The sequence below is a fragment of the Carettochelys insculpta genome, chromosome 1 (assembly GCF_033958435.1).
Source record: "Carettochelys insculpta isolate YL-2023 chromosome 1, ASM3395843v1, whole genome shotgun sequence".
Taxonomy (NCBI): domain Eukaryota; kingdom Metazoa; phylum Chordata; order Testudines; family Carettochelyidae; genus Carettochelys; species Carettochelys insculpta.
In genome coordinates, this window is record NC_134137.1 from 153,477,435 (window position 1) to 153,497,527 (window position 20,093).

The following is a 20,093-nucleotide window of genomic DNA, read 5'->3' on the forward strand; positions in this document are numbered from 1 at the left end:
GGGAAAGGTACGTTTATGCTGCCAGGGTGGTAGAGATCTTCAAGTGAGAATTCAGGTTTTTTTAGTCTGAGTCCTTTCTGTTCCTTGGATATTGGTTTAAAAGCGTCTCATGAAACATTTATGACATGCTAAATACAAAGACCTTATTTGTTCGTGCTGGGTACAAATCATTGTGATAAATGCCAACAAAATAAATATCTAATCGAGGATTAAGAAAATTGCTTCCCCAAAGTCAAATAACTCCTTTTCATTGAAGAACCTTTGAGTATTGTTTCGGATGCCCTTACTTTTCAGTTTGACACAGCTTTGGTGTTAAAGCCAGGACTCTTCCCACAGAAGAAAAAAATCTAACAAACAGGACTTCACCTGTATTCTCTGCCTGTCCTGCTTCCTCTATTTCTTGGTATTTATAAGTTGCCCAGGGAATGGGTTGGATCTTTGACAAAATACTTTTAGGATTATCTTTTTATGTCTCTTTCTTCTTTGTTGGGAAAAAGCCATCCCTAAAATCTAAAGTACCTAACTACTTAAAGAATTACATTAAAATATTGAAACTTCATGGTTACATTCAAGAACTTAGCAATGTGGATGATCAGGGTGAATGGTTATCTTTAACTGCTTTTTTTTCCTTAATTACATATTGTAATAGAAATCACCTGTTGTGTTCCAAAATAATACTGTAATGGAGCTGAGTGATGAGGTAATGTACACAAATTATAGAAATCCATTTAGTGCTGCTGCACATGGGTATCTGAGATTTTATAATGGTTTACAGTTTGATTGTAAATCACCAGGATTACCTAATGCCCATTTCCAGTAGCCTGTACTATTTGTTTAATATTGAGACCAGCTTTATACAGCACGGGGATCGATGACTTAGTTAAGATTGACAGAATTTTGTTTTTGTCAGAAATGTTAAGTTTTTAATATATCTTTAAAGCATGATACAAATAAAACGGAAGATAGAATAAATATTCAGTTTGAATTTTTCATGTTAGGTGTAGACTGGGTTCATATGCACTAAAGAGTACTTTTAAGGAACTGCCACTTTAAAATTTTTCATGTAATATCCCCCTGCACACTCATTTTTTTTCCTGGCTGCTGCAAAGGCAAACTGTATTCTTGTTGATTCTGGCAGCTTGAGAAAAGACATTTAACCCGTCAGCTTCTCAGTGAATTTAACAAAACCATAGAGAAATAAACATTTGATCAGAGATGTATCACCCATCATAAATGCCATTCTACAATTTTACCTAAAATAATATACAGACATTTGATGCTTGAAGAGATACATATAATTTCAGAATTGTAACCTGAGTTCACAATGACTTTATGATTTTGTCTGGATCAACGGAACATTTCCTGTTTTTCATGAATTTGTATAATTTTCAAAGCTTCTATGTCCCTTTCTGAATTTCAAGACGCTCACCACAAATAAGATTGATATTTTCGTATCAAATATGTATCGGATTTCAATGGCTGGAGCAAAAGAGACTTTAGTTAGCACCAAGCATATGCATGGCACTTTATAGTAGATGAAAACATAGCCCCTGCCCTTTGGAATCTACCATTTATGAAACTCTATCCTTCAGCTTCTTGTGTACAGATGGAAAACATCTATACTGTACAGAGCCTCAGTGACTTCGGTGGTGCTTTATACATATGCAGCAGTTTGTCCGCATGCAAGAAGCTGCAGACTTGTAGACTAGGCGATACCAAATTTTAATATTCGTGTCATCTTTTGGTCTGGACACCTTACAAATATGTACAGTTTTGATGGTGTTTAATGTGACTGGGACCTTCTTGTACAAGGTCTATTTTTTCTTCAGTTCTCTGTTGACTATCCTCAAAGGATAAGATGATTAAATATGCAAAGTAGTGGCATAAATGTCTTTCTGATAAAAGAACACCTGCTTATTAAGCTGAGAAAAAAACTGTTTTTTTAGCTTAAATTAACTTTGTCATTTCTGACAAGGTATGCATATTTTATATGGAAAAAAGTTAATTAAATGTGAGCTAGGAACCACACTGCAGTCTTTTTTTTTTAAAAGCATGAATATCAGAAAAAAATCAAATTCAGTCAGACACTTATTTTCATATGTTTGAAAATTTATTCATTGTATAAATTTCATTTTCCTTTAAAGACTACAAAACCTGCCATTTGACAGACAGGCAAGCAACGATATCTTGCCAGGACTGTTCATTGTTACATCTGGAACAGTTTAGATTACACATTAATAGTATGATTAGAAAGTTTCCTAGATCATACTCTGAATAAAACAATCACTTAAAGTATTCGGTACTATTTAACCTTTTTAACTAGCATTTCAATTCTATGACAGCAGTGCCAAGCATCTCAAAGATGCTATTTTAATTGTCTGCCAAAGGTACAATACAGTTGAATTCCTGTTGCAATACCTTAGACTCACTTACATGCAATGCAGAGGAAACTAGTATAAAGTATGATTGTACAGAATTGTAGAAAAATATTTTCTGTGATCTCATCCTTTTTTAAAAATTGTTTTAAGTATATTCCCCCCACCCCCACTAGATTGCAAAATAATTACATCCCTTATGAGTACACCTTCCCTTTGATTAGGTCAAGAGTATCAAGATAAAGCTAATCATTTACATTATTTTTAATGAGTGAAAACTCATTCATTAACCATTGATGCTTACCGAGAAATGACATATCCAGAAGCCTCTTTCCAATAATAGAAAAGCAGAGCTTTATAGTTGGTATACTACATTTACAAAGAACAAAGCAAACAAAAACAAAACAAAAAATTCTATTTCCTTAGACTTTTTTCTCTTAAAAATAAGTTTTAAATACTTCATTTGAAAAATTCAATACAAGTTTTGTTCAGTACTAATAGTGATTATGAATGAAGATCTTCACCTTTGTTAATATACTTCTATACACTGAGTAGTGTAGCTACTCCCTCCCTCTTCTTCCCTACTCTAGGCAACTGGCATTTTTTCTTTGAAAAATCAGCTGTTCACCTGTATCTGCACTTTTTGCATTTTTCCTCTTCCATGAATTTGTATTCTAGCATCACTTGCTATGGTTAGCAAACAAAAGGGACAGCAGTGAAAATATACAGTGGGTCATAAACCCTTCAAATTTGCGTGGTATGGAATTGTGGCTGCATCTAAGCAGCAGTATGTTAAATTTCCCATCCTTAGTTTCTATGTAACTGTCAAATATAAATGGACAGAAAAATGATGTGTGTATGGATCCCTGAAAGAGACATGCATAAAATGAGGTTATTTTGCCTGTACAAACTATTTTCTCAACAGAAACGCTACTTCCAAAACCAGGATTTAAAGCTAGATTAGAGCTATACTTTAATTTGACTAGTTTAGGATGCATTGTAATACGATCATTTTGCCTTGACTAGTATTTATGGTGTTAATCAGGTCATTTTATACAAATCATCTAACAGCACACTTTATAAGTTTATTTTAGATCAAACTTAAGAAATGCGTCTTTGAAAAATTTAAATGCCTATTATGGTTTGTTTGTTTGTGCATATACACAGTAAGATGCTGGAGAGGCATCTGTGTGAAAGGCAACATACTGATAACATTCACATTTTCTAATAGTCTCTGCTGGGATATATTGAGTACAAGCACTAGGAAACAAAAGGTGACTTTGTAGAGTTAAAAAAATAATTACACATCTGTTACCTGAAAACCACCTGGTTTGTACTTCCACTTACATGCTTTCATCCCACTTTCAGACAAACAGGAAGAGGACTACATCTAGCTCAGACAGAGACTGCCATACAATACCTAACCTCAGAAATTAGTCAGTATGTACATGCAGTGCAAAAGACTAAGTGATTTCTGCCAGTCATTTGTCTTGATATTGCCATAACTCTGGTGGATTAGGCACACAGATACTTCTCACAAGATAGAGATAAAACCCATGTAAGGCAAGGAAGGTACAGGGAAACTGATGGATTGAGGTTACTTTGACACTATCTGATCTGATGATAAAGAGAGTATTTGAAATCCACAATGAAATGTACATGATGCATGCTGGTTATGTAGTTTCAGAGCTATAGGTTGAGTCTGAGGGAAAAGAGGCAAAACAAATGAAGCAACCACAAAATTGAGAACATTAAGAACACAGAAATCATCAGATAAGTCCTCTGCATCTGTTATACTGACATTACCAGTTGTTTCACAGGAAGGCAGAAAATCCCACAGTGCTCCCATTTATTGAGTAAATATGGGATATTCCTTTCTGAATTCAGTTGCTGATCACCTTGTGACTTGAAAGACTGTGTAATTATTCCAGCAGTACGGTTTTAAGTTATCAGCTAGATCTGAGTTAAATTTTGAAAAGAAGAAATTAAAAACAGTTTCAGGAGACACGGTTTCTTAATTTTTGCTGATCCTGAATTATAGCTACTAATGGACCAGAAAAGAGACATGCTGAAGGGTGAGGAGATTATTGACTAGCTATTCAGCTGCAGGACCAATGGTGTTAGCCTATCCCAAAGGATAGCTTTTGCCCACCTCCGCATTAAGGATCCTCAACAAAATGAAAGAGCCACCACTCAAACTGTAGAATATTGGGTAAGGAGGAGATGGGTGAAGATAGTACAACAAGTATGTTCAAGACATGCATTCAACTTTGAGAGCAATAAAAATCCTCCTGTTCAACATATTTAATAATACAAAGCAACATTCAAGATCCTTGATTTCCCTTGAATTACCATGCCCCTGAGACCGAGCACACATATTGAAGGTCTTGCTAAAAGTTCTGGCTCTTGCCTTGAAAAGTGCCTAAATCTTCACCATCCTTGCCAAATTGAGATCCAACACCAAGGCACAAGGTATTAAGAAATAAAACATCAGGAACATTATTTTTTTGCATTAGTGATCAGCATGATATTCCTGCTCTCTCTAATGCCAGCACCTGCTAGCTAAACAAAGTACGTCAGCTCTTAGAGTGAAAATATTAAATGATTTATGAGAAAAAGAAGCAACTATCTTGAAAGAGAAAGTTATTTAGGGATGATTCCTGAGTCCTGTAATTTGTGGAGATAAAAATGGGGAAAAAAGTTAAGGGCAGTACGAATCAAGTTACACTTTCTTATGGAGGCATTATCTATTACATGTGTGAGAAACCCACCGTTTAAATTTTAATACTACAACATCCCTCTGGTTTTCATAACAGACATGCAACTTCAAAAACAGAAATGTAGAAAAGACACAGACAAGGAAAAATACACATTCATAGTATTACATTCAATAGCTGTTTAACAGTCAGCCTGTTTCAGAGCGGTCCAAAATACTGATTAATCCAGGTGATCTGTTTAACCAGAGTTAACTGTCAAAATGAGTAATAAAATCTAAATAAACCAAGGCATGTATACATTAAAGAAAACAGCACAAAAAAGTACTGCTTATGAACTGTTTACAAAATCATACAAAATGTTGGATGGCACAAAGTATACAGTGCTAATATAAACAGATTGTTTAAGCTAAGTGCTTAACATAAACTGTCCATCTCAACGTGTAACAAAGAATATTTAGGGGACAAGAAATATTTTTTATAAAAATAATGCTATATGGTGCAGAGTGCTTTTTTCAGTGTATTTTTATGATAGAATTGGCATTCAAAATTCTTCTCCTTTAGTCAACCAGTGAACAAGTTCATTTTCATTGTGTTTCCTCTTTTTCACTCCATCCAAAGCTCCAGAAAGGTCAGTAACTTGCCATCAATAGTTTAAGGGAGAATAGATGAGAGCAATAGCAACAACAGGATCAGCAGCAGCAGCATTATGGGTACCAGCTAGGACAGAGTGTGCTTGCAGGTATCTGTCAGATATGTGCTACTTGTCATCATGATTTGTGCTATCTTATACCATGGTACCAAGTATCTGGGTGAGGTCACTTCACAGGGCTGTTGAGGTAATTTTTTTTATACCTCTCCGCTGAGCAAGAGTAGAACGGCCTACTGGTTCCAAAACTGGTGACTGATTGCGGTTCAAAGCTGAGTATGTGGCTGCCATGGCACCCTAAAGGTTTAGAAGGCAGAGGTAGAACAAAACAAAAAGAAAAACACACTGTGACTTTACAATATTATAGAGATCACAAAGATCTTCCCATCATGTAATATTGCTATCAAAACTGTTTTCTTTAGGTTGAAAACAATGAGCTACGTGAAGTGTGACATCTTTCTTTTTTTGTAGCACAGGAAAAACAACTCTTAAAATAAGGCAAGTGACTTTAAAAAAAAAAAAGGTAGGTGCCATTTATATTGAAAATGGAGTCATGCTACATCTCAAAATTGCAGAGTGGTCAGCTGGTTAACTTTTATGACGTAACATCCCTCTTCCATGGTTGAAAGGCTCACCAGGACATAAGGCCTTTGTGTATTTGTGGGGGAAGGCACGGGGATCTTCAATCTCTCACATTCATGTTAAGATTAAAAAATTCAGTGGTATCAAAATGGTTTGTATTTCAGATTACCAAGCAATGATATTTATACAATACATCATTCAATAACTTACAATAACTTCCATTTCATTTGTTATAATTAAAGTATGGGAAAAAATACATTTTACCCCCACAATTTTTTTTTACACTTACAATCCCTCTACTAAAAAAATCATACTAGCAGTTAAAACTACAATTCTTCTACAATAAAGATCTAGATCACTTAGGGTGTGTCTATACTTGCATCCCTCTTTCGAAAGAGGCATGCAAATAAGATAAACTGAAAATGCAAATGAGGTATAGTTGCATATTTGACATCTAATTTGCATATTCTAATTTCAAAAGAGCCTCTTTCAAAAGAAGAAAGCCAGTGTAGATGCTGCTCTTTTGAAAGTAAACCCATCTTCAAAAGAATCCTTCTTCCCTTTACTTAATGGAAAGAAGGATTCTTTCGAAGATGGGTTTACTTTTGAAAGAGCAGCATCTACACTGGCTTTCTTCTTTTGAAAGAAGCTCTTTTGAAATTAGAATATGCAAATGAGGTGCCAAATACACAAGTTTATACCTCATTGCATGCCTCTTTCAAAGAGGAATGCAAGTGTAGACGCACCCTTATAGTCTCAGGTAAACTTAAAAAAAGTTCAAAATTTAGGTAACAGCCATCTAAAAAAATCACTATTTATAAACTTTTATCCTCTAATCTGTCAATACAAAAAGTAAAACAGCATGGAGAGTACAGTGCACTTTTTGCAAATAGAAAAGATATAGTCCTCACAGATGGATTCTCTTGAAGTCCTATACATTAGGTAAATCACAAGTTCACATAGCTTAATGCTCTTGTGTTTGCTGAACTATGAAACAATCATAAAAGTTTGTGATTAGAATTTTAAGAAAAGACATGGTAACTGTTTTTGTTAACAATTATTCCCAGGTAATCAACTAGCTGAACACACACTTATTTACCTTCACCAAATGTGGAGCATCCTGTCGGTTTAGCTGATATTGAGGCAACTGGTCACAGTCAACTATCCAAGGATGTTTAAGAACCTGGGCAGCAGTCAATCTTTGATGCGGGTCAACATGAAGCATCTTTGAAACCAGGTCCTGTCCAAAAAAAAAAACAAAAAAAAAAACTTAAGAACTTTTTCCTAATTGTTCTTCAAGATATGTTGCTCACATCCATTCTACCCTAGGTGTATGTGCATCCATGTGTGCAGCTGGAGATTTTTTGCATTAGCAGTACCTGTAGGATCAGCTGTAGTGCACCCGAGTGCTATGCTCACATGTTGGTACATTAGGCACGACTAACTGTATGCCCTTTCAGTTCCTTCTTGAGGGAACACCAAAGGGCTTGTCTACACTTGCACCCAACTTTGAAGAGAGCATGTTAATCAGGGCAATGTGAGATTACTAATCAGGTACTGCAGTGAATACACAGCACTTCATAAGGCTAATTCCCACCCCCCGCCCCACAGCAACTTTGAAGCTTCAAACTTAGAACTGCCAACATATTTTGAAGTTGAGTCAAAGTGCCCGCAGCTACATGCATGCCAGCACTCCTAAGTTTGACTTTTATCAACATACTGTCGATGCAGAAGAAAAAGTAGCCTTATAAAGTGCTGCATATTCACCACAGCATTTCATTAGTAATCTCCCATCGCCCTGATTACCATGCCCCCTTTGAAGTTACAGGCAAGTGTAGACCCAGCACAAGAGAGGTGTAAGAGGGTAGGTAATGGAATGGACACAGGCAACACATCTTGAAAATCAGTTATGTGAGGATAGGTAAAACTTTTTGAGTGCTTGCTCATGTCCATTCCATTCTAGATGATTTGCAAGCAGTATCCCAGGAGGTTGGCTGCGAGCTTACACAGTCTACACAGCTTGCAGCACTGGTCTGCTGAAACCAGCATTGTCCCAGGCCTGTTAGGTAAGTGTGTAATGGGACAACCAAGTTGCTGCTCTACATATGTCTTGCATGGGCTCTTGGGCAAGGAAAGCTGGCGAGAAGGTTTGCACCCTAGTTGAATGAACAGTTATGATCACTGGAGGTGGCACTTTTGCTTGGTTGAAGCAGCAGCAAATGCATGTAATGATCCAAGAAGAAATTCTTTGAGTAAAAAAACTTTGATGCTGTCAGCCACCATGACAAAAAAGTAGTTACTCATTTGTGTAATAATGATGGTTCTTCGAGACGTGTCCCCATGGGTGCTCCACATTAGGCGTCAGGCTCGCCCTGGTGCTGCAGATAGACAGGTTACTCACCATAGTAATGGTGGTTCTTCGAGATGTGTCCCCATGGGTGCTCCACAATAGGTGTCGGGCTCGCCTGGCGCCGCAGATCAGATCTTCCAAGCAGTTTCTGCCGGACCGCGCATGCGCTGGCGCGCGCCGCTCCCTTGCACGCTCCTGGCCACGTGCGCGATCCGGTCCCCGCCAGTTCCTTGACCAACCGCCTCGGATGCTCCTGCAAAACACTAAACAGAGATCCGAAGCGGGGAGGATGGGCGGGTAGTGGAGCACCCACGGGGACACATCTCGAAGAACCACCGTTACTACGGTGAGTAACTTCTCTTTCTTCTTCGAGTGTCCCCGTGGGTGCTCCACAATAGGTGACTACCCAGCAGTAACCCAAGATAGGAGGTGGGTAATCGGATTATGTGCAGCTTGTCCCTGAGAGGACCGCTGTCGAGAGACGGGTATCCTCTTGGAATACCCTGTGAAGGGCGTAATGTTTGGCGAAGGTGTCATAGGATGACCAGGTCGCCGCTCTGCAAATGTCTTTTAGCGCAACGCCCTTGAAAAAGGCTGTTGATGCCGCCACCGCCCTAGTGGAATGAGCCCTAGGAGTGGCCAGTAAAGGAGTCTTTTTGAGCTCATAGCACATTTTTATGCAGGATACGATGTGCTTCGAGATTCTCTGCGAAGAGAGACCTTCTCCTTTCGATTTCGGAGCGAGAGAAACTAGGAGTCTATCTGTTTTCCGGAAGGACTTGGTCCTCTCTACATAGAAGGTTAGCGCCCTCCTCACGTCCAGGAGGTGTAGGCGCGCCTCTTTGTTAGAGTTATGAGGCTTTGGATAAAACGAGGGTAAAAACAATAGGTTCGTTAATCTGAAACTCAGAAGAAACCTTGGGGACAAAGGCTGGATGCAGCCGTATGGTTACCGCCTCCTTGGAAAAAACAGCGCAGGGTGGCGTTGCCATAACTGCCGCAAGCTCGCTCACCCTGCGAGCTGACATAATTGCAAGAAGAAAGGTCTTCTTTATCGTAAGGAAGCGGAGGGAAACCATGGCCAAGGGCTCGAACGGTGGTCCCGTTAGCACGTTAAGCACCAGGTCCAAGTTCCACGAAGGTGGAAGCGGTTTCCGAGGGGGATATAGGTTTACCAACCCTTTGAGGAACCTGGTAACCATGGGATGGGCGAACACCATGTGCCCTTCTTCCTCGTGTCTGAATGCCGAAATGGCGGCAAGGTGGACCTTTAACGAGGATAGTGAGAGTCCTCCTCTCTTGAGGTCCAGTAAATACTCTAATATTACAGGTATAGGCACCGAAAGGGGGGCCAGCTGTTTGGTAGAACACCAAGCCGTGAAGCGAGTCCATTTCTGCTTGTAGGTCTTCCTGGTGGAAGTCCTCCTGCTACTTTCTAGGACTTGCTACACTTCCTCCGTGCATGTGCTCTCTAGGGAGCTGAGCCATGGATTAACCACGCTTGTAGTCGCAGGCCTTGGGGGTGCGGATGCACTATGGACCCCTGGGCTTGCGTGAGCAGATCCGGCGCCACCAGAAGAGGCATCGGTGGACGGTCCGACATGCGCAGGAGTAGGAGGAACCACTGCTGTCGATCCCACGTTGGCACTATCAGGATCATTCGGGCTCCTTCCCTCCTGGCTTTCTGCAACACTTTGTGGATCAGCGCTGTGGGAGGAAAAGCGTAAAGCAGGGGGCCCCTCCACGAGATCGCGAACGCATCCCCCAGGGACCCCCATCCCAGTCCTGCCCTGGAGCAGAATCGTGGGCACTTCTTGTTGTGTTGAGTGGCAAACAGGTCTATCTGGGGAAAACTCCATGCGTGGAAAATCGGTCGTAGCAGATCGGGACGGATCTGCCACTCATGCGTGAGTGCGAAACGCCTGCTCAGCTGGTCTGCCTTCACATTGTGAGCGCCTGGTAAGTACGAGGCTTTCAAGATTATATTGTTGGCGGTGCACCAGTTCCATAACCGGACTGCTTCCGCACATAAGGCACGGGACCGAGCTCCTCCTTGCCGGTTTATAAAAAACATGGTGGAGGTATTGTCTGTACTGATCCCGACTACTTTGCCTTGTATATGGTCTCGAAAGTGTCTGCAGGCGTTGAACACTGCTCTGAGCTCCAGTATATTTATGTGCAGTGACTGCTCCGTGGAGGACCACAGCCCTTGAGTCACCTCTTCGCCCATGTGTGCTCCCCACCCTATGAGGGAGGCATCTGTAGTAAGAAAAACCAATATTTCTGGTTGGTGGAAGGGTACCCCTGTTAGCAAGTTCTTGGGGTTTACCCACCATTGCAGGGATTTGCGCACCTCTGCTGTGGGCGACACCACCATGTGAACGGTGTGTGCTGCCGGTTTGTATACGCTCGCCAGCCAGTGCTGCATGCTGCGCATGTGTAACCTGGCGTTCTGTACTATGAACGTCGCCGCTGCCATGTGGCCCAGCAGCTGTAAGCACGTCAGGACCGGCACCGTAGGGCTGAAGGTGATGACCTGCACGAGGGAGCCGATGGCCCGAAAGTGAGTCTCTGGTAGATATACTCTCACTGTAATAGAATTTATGCGTGCCCCTATGAACTCTATGTCCTGTGTGGGGTCTATCTTTGATTTTGCCAGATTGATAACCAGGCCGAGCGAAGAGAACGTGCCTGCTGTGATGCGTATCATGCATAGTACCTCCTCCTTCGAGGCCCCTTTGAGTAGGCAGTCGTCCAGATATGGGAATATAAATACCCCCTGTCTGTGCAGGTAGGCTGACACCACTGCCAAGGGCTTGGTGAAGACTCTGGGGGCCGAGGAGAGGCCGAACAGTAGGACCTTGTATTGAAAATGTTCTTTGCCTACCATGAACCGGAGGAATCGTCGGTGAGCCGGATGGATAGTTATGTGAAAATACGCATCTTCTAAATAGAGGGCTGCGAACCAATCTCCATCGTCCAGTGCCGTAAGGATGGAGGCGATTGTGATCATCCGAAAGCGTTGCTTGCGCAGGTACCGGTTGAGGCCTCAAAGATCTAAGATGGGCCTCCAGCCTCCTGTCTTTTTCTCCGTGAGGAAGTACCTCAAGTAGAACCCTTTTCCTTGCAGTTGCTCTGGCACTCTTTCCACTGCCCCTATGAGCATGAGATAGTCTACCTCCTGCTTGAGCCTCGCTACGTGGGAGGCCTCCTGGAGGTGGGGCCTGGGTGGAGGTCATGGCGGTGGGAGCCACTGGAAGGGGATGGCGTACCCCGTGGCTATGATCTCCAGCACCCATTTGTCTGTGGTGATCCTTTGCCACTGGTCATAGAATGGTTGGAGGCGATGGTGGAATAGCCGCTTCGGATGACCTTGTGCGATGGTAGTGATGGCGCAGCCCTGGATCTGTGTGTCAAACTTGTGGCCTTTGGCCCTGCTCCGAGGACGCACGGCTCTGTTGTGAACGTCGCCTGGGAGTTCTGTACTGCTGGTGCTGTTGATGTCGCCCTTGCTCGTAACCCCTGTGGTACTGGGGACGCTGTTGCTGGTACTGGTACCGTCTTTGTTGAGGGTAGTACTTTTTCTCTCTGTATGGAGGGGTGTAAATCCCCAGGGTCCTAAGTGTGGCTCTTGAATCTTTACTGGAATGAAGGACCGAGTCAGTTGATTCAGCAAACAGCTTCTGTGAGTCTAAGGGAAGATCGACTATCTTTGCCTGCAGATCCCTCGGTACACCCCAAGTCTGGAGCCAGGACTCCCTTCGCATCACCACTGCCGTAGCTGTGGAACGTGCTGCTGTATCTGCAACATCCAGGGCGATCTGAACTCCCGTCCTCGAGGCCGCGTAGCCTTCTTGCACGATGGCCTTGAGCACCGGTTTCTTGCCCTCTGGAAGCGAGTCCATGAGGGAGGTTAACTTAGTGTAGTTGTCGAAATTATGGTTCGCTAAATGCGCTGCGTAATTTGCCATTCGCAACAGTGGAGTGGAGGAGGAGTAGACCTTTCTGCCGAACAGCTCTAGCTTCTTGGCATCTTTGTCTGTTCCCCCTGTCCTGAATTGAGATGTCTTTGATCTTTGTTGAGACGACTCCACCACCAAGAAATTTGGTTGTGGGTGGCTGAACAGGAACTCCATGCCCTTCGCCGGCACGAAGTATTTCTTATCCGCTCTCTTGTGGACAGGCGGAATAGTCGCAGGGGTCTGCCATATCGTAGTGGCGGTCTCCAAGATCGCTTCATCAAGCGGTATTGCTATTTTGGAGGAGGCCGGAGGTCTCAGATATTTGAGGAGCTTATGGTGTTTCTCTTGCACCTCTGCTGTCTGGATGCCTTGCGTGAAGGCCACCCTCTTAAACAGCTCTTGAAACTGTCTGAGATCATCCGGAGGATGGACGTCCCCCGGGGCCGTAGCCTCTTCCGGGGAGGAGAGCGAGGAACCACTGGGGTACGCCTCTCTGGACCCTTCCGGTTCCTGTTGGTGATGGTACACCCTCTCGCTAGAGGCTTGCGAGGGAAAATCTCGGGGTTCCATAACCAGTCCCCCCTGAGATACTTGAGTCTCTGTCCCCGTTCGCGATTGCCCTCGGGGATACGAGATCGTCTGTGGGGATCTTTCCCTGGTAGATTGCCGGTGGTGTCTATGCCCCGCGTGATAGGGGCGACCATGGCAGTATAGGCACTGTTCTTGGGAAGGTGACCTAGACCTTGGTGACCTTGGTGCATACCCTCTGCGTCTGGGGGAGCGAGATCGTCGAGAGATCTGGGACACTGGAGAGAGCGATTCTGGATAGTATTCCAGCGGCTCAAACCCCAGGAAGGGTGAAGGTGGTCCCAGCCAGGGCGAGGCTGGTTGTAAAAATGGAGATGGGGGCTCCGGGTAGGCTAGGGGGGACCCCTGCCTTCTGGTTGGAGCCTGCAGCATAAGCGGAGGGCTGAAAGAAAGCAACTCCGCAGCCCTGTCTGGAGAGGGGCTGCGGTGCCTCGTTTTGTGTGCAGCCTTCCCCCTCCCTTGAGGAGGTAACTCCGCCCCCTGACGTGTAGGGGATCTCGGCCCCGTCCGTGCTGTGCTTGGCACGCTCATGGGCGGTGTCGCACGGGTGGTGTCCTCCGGTGCCTGAAGGCTACATGCCTGCGTGCTCTGCACCGCCGGTTCCCCGGAGGTCGGTGCCGCTGCTTGCAGTGCCGCCGGTACCGGCGCTTGTTTAGCCGCCGCCCTGCCTGCGGTGCGGGGCGGCTGTTTGATTATCGGAGGCTGAGCCGCTTCCACATGGCTCTCCGTGCCGCCGCCGATCAGCTGTTGCTGCGGCTGGGGGCTGCGCGCTCCTCCCGTCCCGCTCGCTGTTGCTGTCGGCAGGGATCGGGCTGGGGAGGCTTTCTTCCATTTTTGCGCTGATGGGGTGAGGGAGGCAGCTTTCCTTTTATGGGCCCCGGAGGGTCCCTCCTGCTGCGGCCGCTCCGGCACGTCTGGCTGGAGGGCCTTATGAAAAGCAGTTTTAAGCCGCCGCCCTGCCTGCGGTGCGGGGCAGCTGGCTGATTATCGGAGGCTGAGCCGCTTCCACGTGGCTCTCCGTGCCGCCGCCGATCAGCTGTTGCTGCAGCTGGGGGCTGCTCGCTCCTCCCGTCCCGCTCGCTGTTGCTGCCGGCAGGGATCAGGTTGGGGAGACTTTCCTCCGTTTTTGCGCTGATGGAGTGAGGGAGGCAGCTTTCCTTTTATGGGCCCCGGAGGGTCCCTCCTGCTGCGGCCGCTCCGGCACGTCTGGCTGGAGGGCCTTATCAAAAGCAGCATTTTAAGCCGCATCTCCCTGTCTCTCCTTAATCGCCTCTGGGCAGGACTCACATTTTTTTAAATCCTGAAGAGGACATTGTTGGTGAGTCTTTCAGTTGTTAAGCGGGTACTTAGCACCTTCCCTGTGCTGTTTTCCCCGTCCGATGGCCTGCCTCAGCAGGAGGGCTGACGGCCCGATGCTCCTGGCCTCCGGCGCTTGTTACTGGGACTGGATTGAAGCTGTCCCGCTTGTAGTTTGTTTTAGTTTTTTTTTTTTTTTTTGAAAAATAACAACCGGCTAACTTGCAGTAGCCTAAGTACTTGAAAAACTTTAAAGAAAAACAGTTAAAGTCATTGAATACGCTACTTGGCCTTAGCCTAGTTCGGATTCCGTCTGCAGCCGACGGCGGTTAAGAGGAACTGGCGGGGACCGGATCACGCACGTGGCCGGGAGCGCGCGGGGGCTTGGCGCGCACCGGCGCATGCGCGGTCCGGCAGAAACTGCTTGGAAGATCCGATCTGCGGCGCCGGGCGAGCCCGACACCTAATGTGGAGCACCCACGGGGACACTCGAAGAAGAAGTACGCATCTTTTAAGTCGAGGGCTGCCAACCAGTCCCCATCGTCCAGTGCTGTGACTATGGAAGCGACTGTGGCCATCTTGAAATGTTGTTTGTGGAGATAATATTGAGAACCCGTAGGTCCAGGATTGGTTTCCAGCCTCCTGTTTTCTTCTCTGCGAGAAAATATTGGGAGTAAAAACCTCTCCCTTGAAACTTGTCCAGGACTCTTTCCACCGCCCCTATGGATATGAGGTGGTCTACCTCCTGCTTTAGCATCGTCTTGTGAGAGGGGTCCCTGAAGAGAGACTGGGGAGGGGATTTTGGTGGGGGCATAGCTCGAAATGGGATGCATACCCCATGGCAACGATTTCCAATACCTATTTGTCTGTAGTGATAGTTTGCCATTGATAGTAGAGTGGTCTGAGTTGGTGGTGAAACATAAGCTGTGAATGGCACGGAAGGATGTTCGTGGTGTTGCAGTCCTCAACACAGCAGTCAAACCTGCTGCCTAGGGATCTGTGCCACCAATGTGTGGCCTTGCTGGGGACCTCACCTAGGTGGCCTCTGTTGCTGCTGCTGTTGGTGGCATCCTTGATCGTCACCTCACAGGTATTGTGAGCGCTAGGAGTGGTAGTTGTAGCGCTTTTGTTGTGGATAAAATCTCTTCCTCCTATAAGGAGGGGTGTACATTCCCAGTGTTCTCAGCGTAGTTCCCAAGACCCTGCTGGAGTGGAGGACTCAGTCTGTAGAGTCAGCAAACAGCTTTTCCCTGTTGAATGGGAGGTCTACGATTTTTGATTGCAGGTCCTTGGGGATGCCAGATGTTTGAAGCCACGATTCTCTGCGCATCACCACTGCAGTGGCTGTACAGCAAGCTGCTGTGCCTGCCACGTCTAAGGCAATTTGGACACCTGTACGTGAGGCTGTGTAGCCTTCCTGGACTATAGCCTTCAGGACCAGTTTCTTATTGTCCGGGAGGAAGTCCATGAGCGAGGTAAGTCTTGTATAGTTACAAAAATTATGGTTTGAAAGGTGGGTGGCTTAATTGACCGTGCACAGCAACAGGGTGGAAGAGGAATATACCTTCCTTTTGAGTAAGTCCAGCTTTTTTGGGTGTTTGTCTGACCCTGTGGATTTGTATTGTGGTGTCTTTGATCTGTGCTGAGAAAACTCCACCATGAGGGAATTCGGTTTGGGGTGGTTGAACAAGAATTCTATCCCCCTAGATAGGGCAAAGTATTTTTGGTCTGCCTGCTTGTTTGTAGGTGGAATGGAGGCTGGGGTCTGCCATATGTTTGTGGCAGCCTCCATAGTGGCTTCATCTAGTGGAATGGCAATTTTAGATGACGCAGGGGGTCTCAGGTTTTTGAGAAACTTAGGCTGTTTCTCCTGCACCTCTGCAATCTCTCTGTCTTGGGTCTGTGCTACTCTTTTAAAAGAGCTCTTGAAATTGCTTGAGATCATCTGGAGAAGAGATATCCCCTGGAACAACTGCTTCGTCTGGGGAGGATGAGGAGGCATCAGTGTGATATTCTTCCCCTTGTTCCTCGGACACCTCTTGTGTCCTCTCCCTTAGGGATTCCAGGGGAAGGTCTAAGGATTCTGGACCCATTCTTGGTGGAGACGTGACCTCTTTTTAGAGGGAGAGGGGAGAAATGTCTGTGCAACAAAGGTTGGAGTGGGGATTTATCCCTTGACCTTGAGCCCTGGTGCCGGTGATGTTCACTATGATACGAGTGACTGTAGTAGCAAGGGCAGGGACCCGGTGATGGAGATCTGGACCATGATTAATGCCTGTATGTATAGTGCCAAGAGGAGTGTGATCTCCTAGATGATGTGGACACTGGCAGAGATGCTCTATAGAGAGATGCTCATGCAGCTCCTCTGAGGCAACCAGCAAGGGATGCCTAAGCCAGGGAGAAGGTGGTCGTAAAAATGGAGGTGGAGGTCTCAGGAAGGCTGGTGGTGTTGCCGATCGTTCTGTGATGCACACCTTACGAGGAGAACTGGGCAAGAGCCGCATCATAAGGTGGTCTGGCGATGGACCTCACTGTCGGGTTTTATCCCTTGCCTTGCCCAGCCCGTGTGGCTGTTTGGTTGGTGCTGAAGCATCTGGTGCCTGAGATGTCAGTGTGGGTGCCATTGCTGCCGTGCCCAGTGCCTCTGCCTGCAGTACTGCTAGGGCAGTAACCTCCAGCACCAGCGGAGCCTGTGCCAGAGCCTCTGGTTCCAGTGCTCTTGGTGCCAGGAGTCTCAGTGCTGCAGCCTCTGGCGCCTGTCGCTTTGGTGCCTGCAGGGCCCTCGGTGCCGACTCTTTGCTGGTCTGAGCCCCAGTCACTGTCTTATGTTCTGCGGCCTTTGCGCTGCCCTGGACAGTAAGTGCTTCTCGGTCCCGTGCCTCACTCGTCCTGCTCACAGATAATACTGGCAAGGATCGAGTAGGGGATATCTTCTTTTTCTTATGCGATGAGGAGGTCACAGAGGTTGCCTTCCTCTTATGCAGCCCTGAGGGCCCTTCCCCATGGGGCATCTCCAGTGACTCAGGCTGAAGAGCCTTGTTAAATAGAATCATTTTTAGCCTCATCTCCCTGTCCTTCCTCGCTCTGGCCATCAGTTTGGAGCAGCAGAACATTTTTGTGGGACATGGGTCTCTTCCAAACAGTGAATACACTTGCTATGGCCATTGGAGGCAGGCATAGCTTCACGGCACGAGTCGCATTTCTTAAACTCCAGCGAAGACATTTCTCAGATATTTAATGACTTGTAACTTTAGCAGGGTACTCAACAGCTACTAATAGCTAGTAAAACAGATAAAATTCAAGAGTCTGTGGAGGTAGCAGGCCATGGAGGGCGGCTGCCTCCTCTCTCTCTTCTCTCCCCCGCCCCCCCCCCCTTTTTTTGGAACTATATACAGAAGACCTTAAAACAGTTCATAAGACAATGAACTTAACGAAAAACTGATAATGGAACTAATAACGTATTTATCTGTCTTAGGCGTTGGAGCCAAAGTGAATTCCGTCTGCAGCCGTTGGCAGTTCAGACGAATTGCCGTGGACCGGATCGCACACATGACTGAAAGCGCGCGAAGAACCGGCGCACATCGGCACATGTGTGATCCAACGCGATACGGCTTGAAAATCTCCGATCTGCGGCGCAGGGGCGAGCTGACACCTAATGTGGAGCACCCACGGGGTTCACTCGAAGAAGAATTGTTTTGATTTGCAGAGTAGCTTGGTTCTTTCAATATAGAAAGCTAATGCTCTCCCAACATCCACGGTATGCAAACTGTGCGCCTCCTCTGACTTATGCAACTTTGGGAAAAAAGACAGGATGGACCTACTGTCCCTGAGCAGCACCAAAAGGTCCAGCAATAAGCCAAACCAGTGCTGGTGTAAGCAAGCCACTGCTATGAGGATCACCTTTCTTCTGTCCTACTTGATCTTCATGAGGACTCTGAATAAGTGGCACTGGAAGGAAGATGTACAACAGAGCTCCCAAATGAGAGCAGAAAAGCATCTAACAGGAAGCTTCTATCGATCCCCCCAAATAGAACAGAAAATGTGGCATTTCCTATTGCACCTGAATGCAAGCAATTCCACCCAGGGAGTTCCCCATGTCAGGAAGATGAAGCTGACCACTGCGGCACCAGAAGATCCCACTGCAGCAATCTGCCACAGCACTCCTGGCCCTGTGGAGATGTGTGCCTATGAGGTGGACAGTGTGTTGTACACAGTATTTCCAGTGTCTTTCTGACAAAAGGGCAGACAATCTGGCCCCAGTCCTGCCTGTTTATACAGAGTTTGGCTAATGTACTGCCGGTTAAGACCTGGCCACCCTACTATTTAATGAGAGTCAGGAAGGAGCAGTAAGCCAGGTAAATTACCTTACATCAACCTGATTCTGTAGATTAAGCTGTATAAAGGGTAAGGAGAATATACAACTTAAATCTGGGACAATTGTGTATGGAAAATACATTTAGTAATACAAAACTGCCTAAACATTATAACAGGGTTAGCAGTATGCAAACATTTTCTTATAAAACAAGCTCTCTGCAGTGCATTTTGAAATAAAAGTCCTAATAAAAAGACTTCATAAAAACTGAATGATTTTAGACACATTAAGAACTCCCAGTATGAGTGATTGGGATGGCACTAAACAGAGAAGTGAGATTCTATATCTTGTCTGGGATAACCAGCAAACATGTCAGACATAAGAATGACCATACTGTGTCAGACCAAAGGTCCATCCAGCCCAGCATCCCGTCCGCCGACAGTGGCCAATGCCAGGCGCCCCAGAGAAGGAGAACAGAAGACAATGATCAAGTGATTTCTCTCCTGCCATCCATCTCCTGCCCTTGTACTGAAGGCTAGGGCACCATACTTTACCCCTGGCTAATAGCCATTTATGGACCTAACCTGCAAAAATTTATCGAGCTCTTTTTTAAACCCTAATAGAGTCCTGGCCTTCACAGCCTCCTCCGGCAAGGAGTTCCACAGGTTGACTGTGCGCTGTGTGAAGAAAAATTTCCTTTTATTAGTTTTGAACCTACTACCCATCAATTTCATTTGGTGTCCCCTAGTTCTTGTATTATGGGAAAAGGTAAATAATTTTTCTATATTCACTTTCTCCACACCATTCATGATTTTATATACCTCTATCATATCGCCCCTCAATTGCCTCTTTTCCAGACTGAAAAGTCCCAGTCTCTCTAGCCTCTCCCCATATGGGACCCGTTCCAAACCCCTCATCATCTTAGTCACCCTTTTTTCAGACTGTAACATAAAATGAGGAAATTACTCATGTGGATTTAGAAATCAAGACACCTGGAATCAAAAGGCAAATTAAAGACAGTAGCTAACGAAGGAAAAATCTTATTTAAATAATCTGAGATCTTTGAGCAGATCCAGCCTTATTATAACTAGAAAGAGGAAGATTAAGGGCAGTGTCCTGCATTTTTGACGATACATCTACAGTGCCATGTTATGGCTGCCCTTCACAGACACTTCATGGACCCATAAAAGATGCACCCAGGAGCACGTGGCCATAACTACTGCATCCTGATTTAGTTTTCCAATGCCTCACAGAATTAATGGTTT

The 20,093-nt window shown here is 45.4% G+C and overlaps 1 protein-coding gene across 5 annotated transcripts in view; it reads right to left on the minus strand.

Moving 5' to 3' along the window:
* Positions 1–2,088: 2,088 nt before the first annotated feature.
* Positions 2,089–20,093, minus strand: part of RPS6KA3 (ribosomal protein S6 kinase A3) — a 127,174-nt gene continuing 109,169 nt past the window's right edge. For all 5 annotated transcript variants that reach the window (XM_074994077.1, XM_074994069.1, XM_074994097.1 and 2 more), the window contains 2 exons: positions 7,420–7,560; positions 2,089–6,035 (listed from right to left, as the gene is read on the minus strand). In XM_074994077.1, the coding sequence (XP_074850178.1) occupies positions 5,913–6,035; positions 7,420–7,560 (264 nt within the window). In that variant the 3' untranslated portion in view covers positions 2,089–5,912. The remainder of the gene's footprint in view (positions 6,036–7,419; positions 7,561–20,093) is intronic.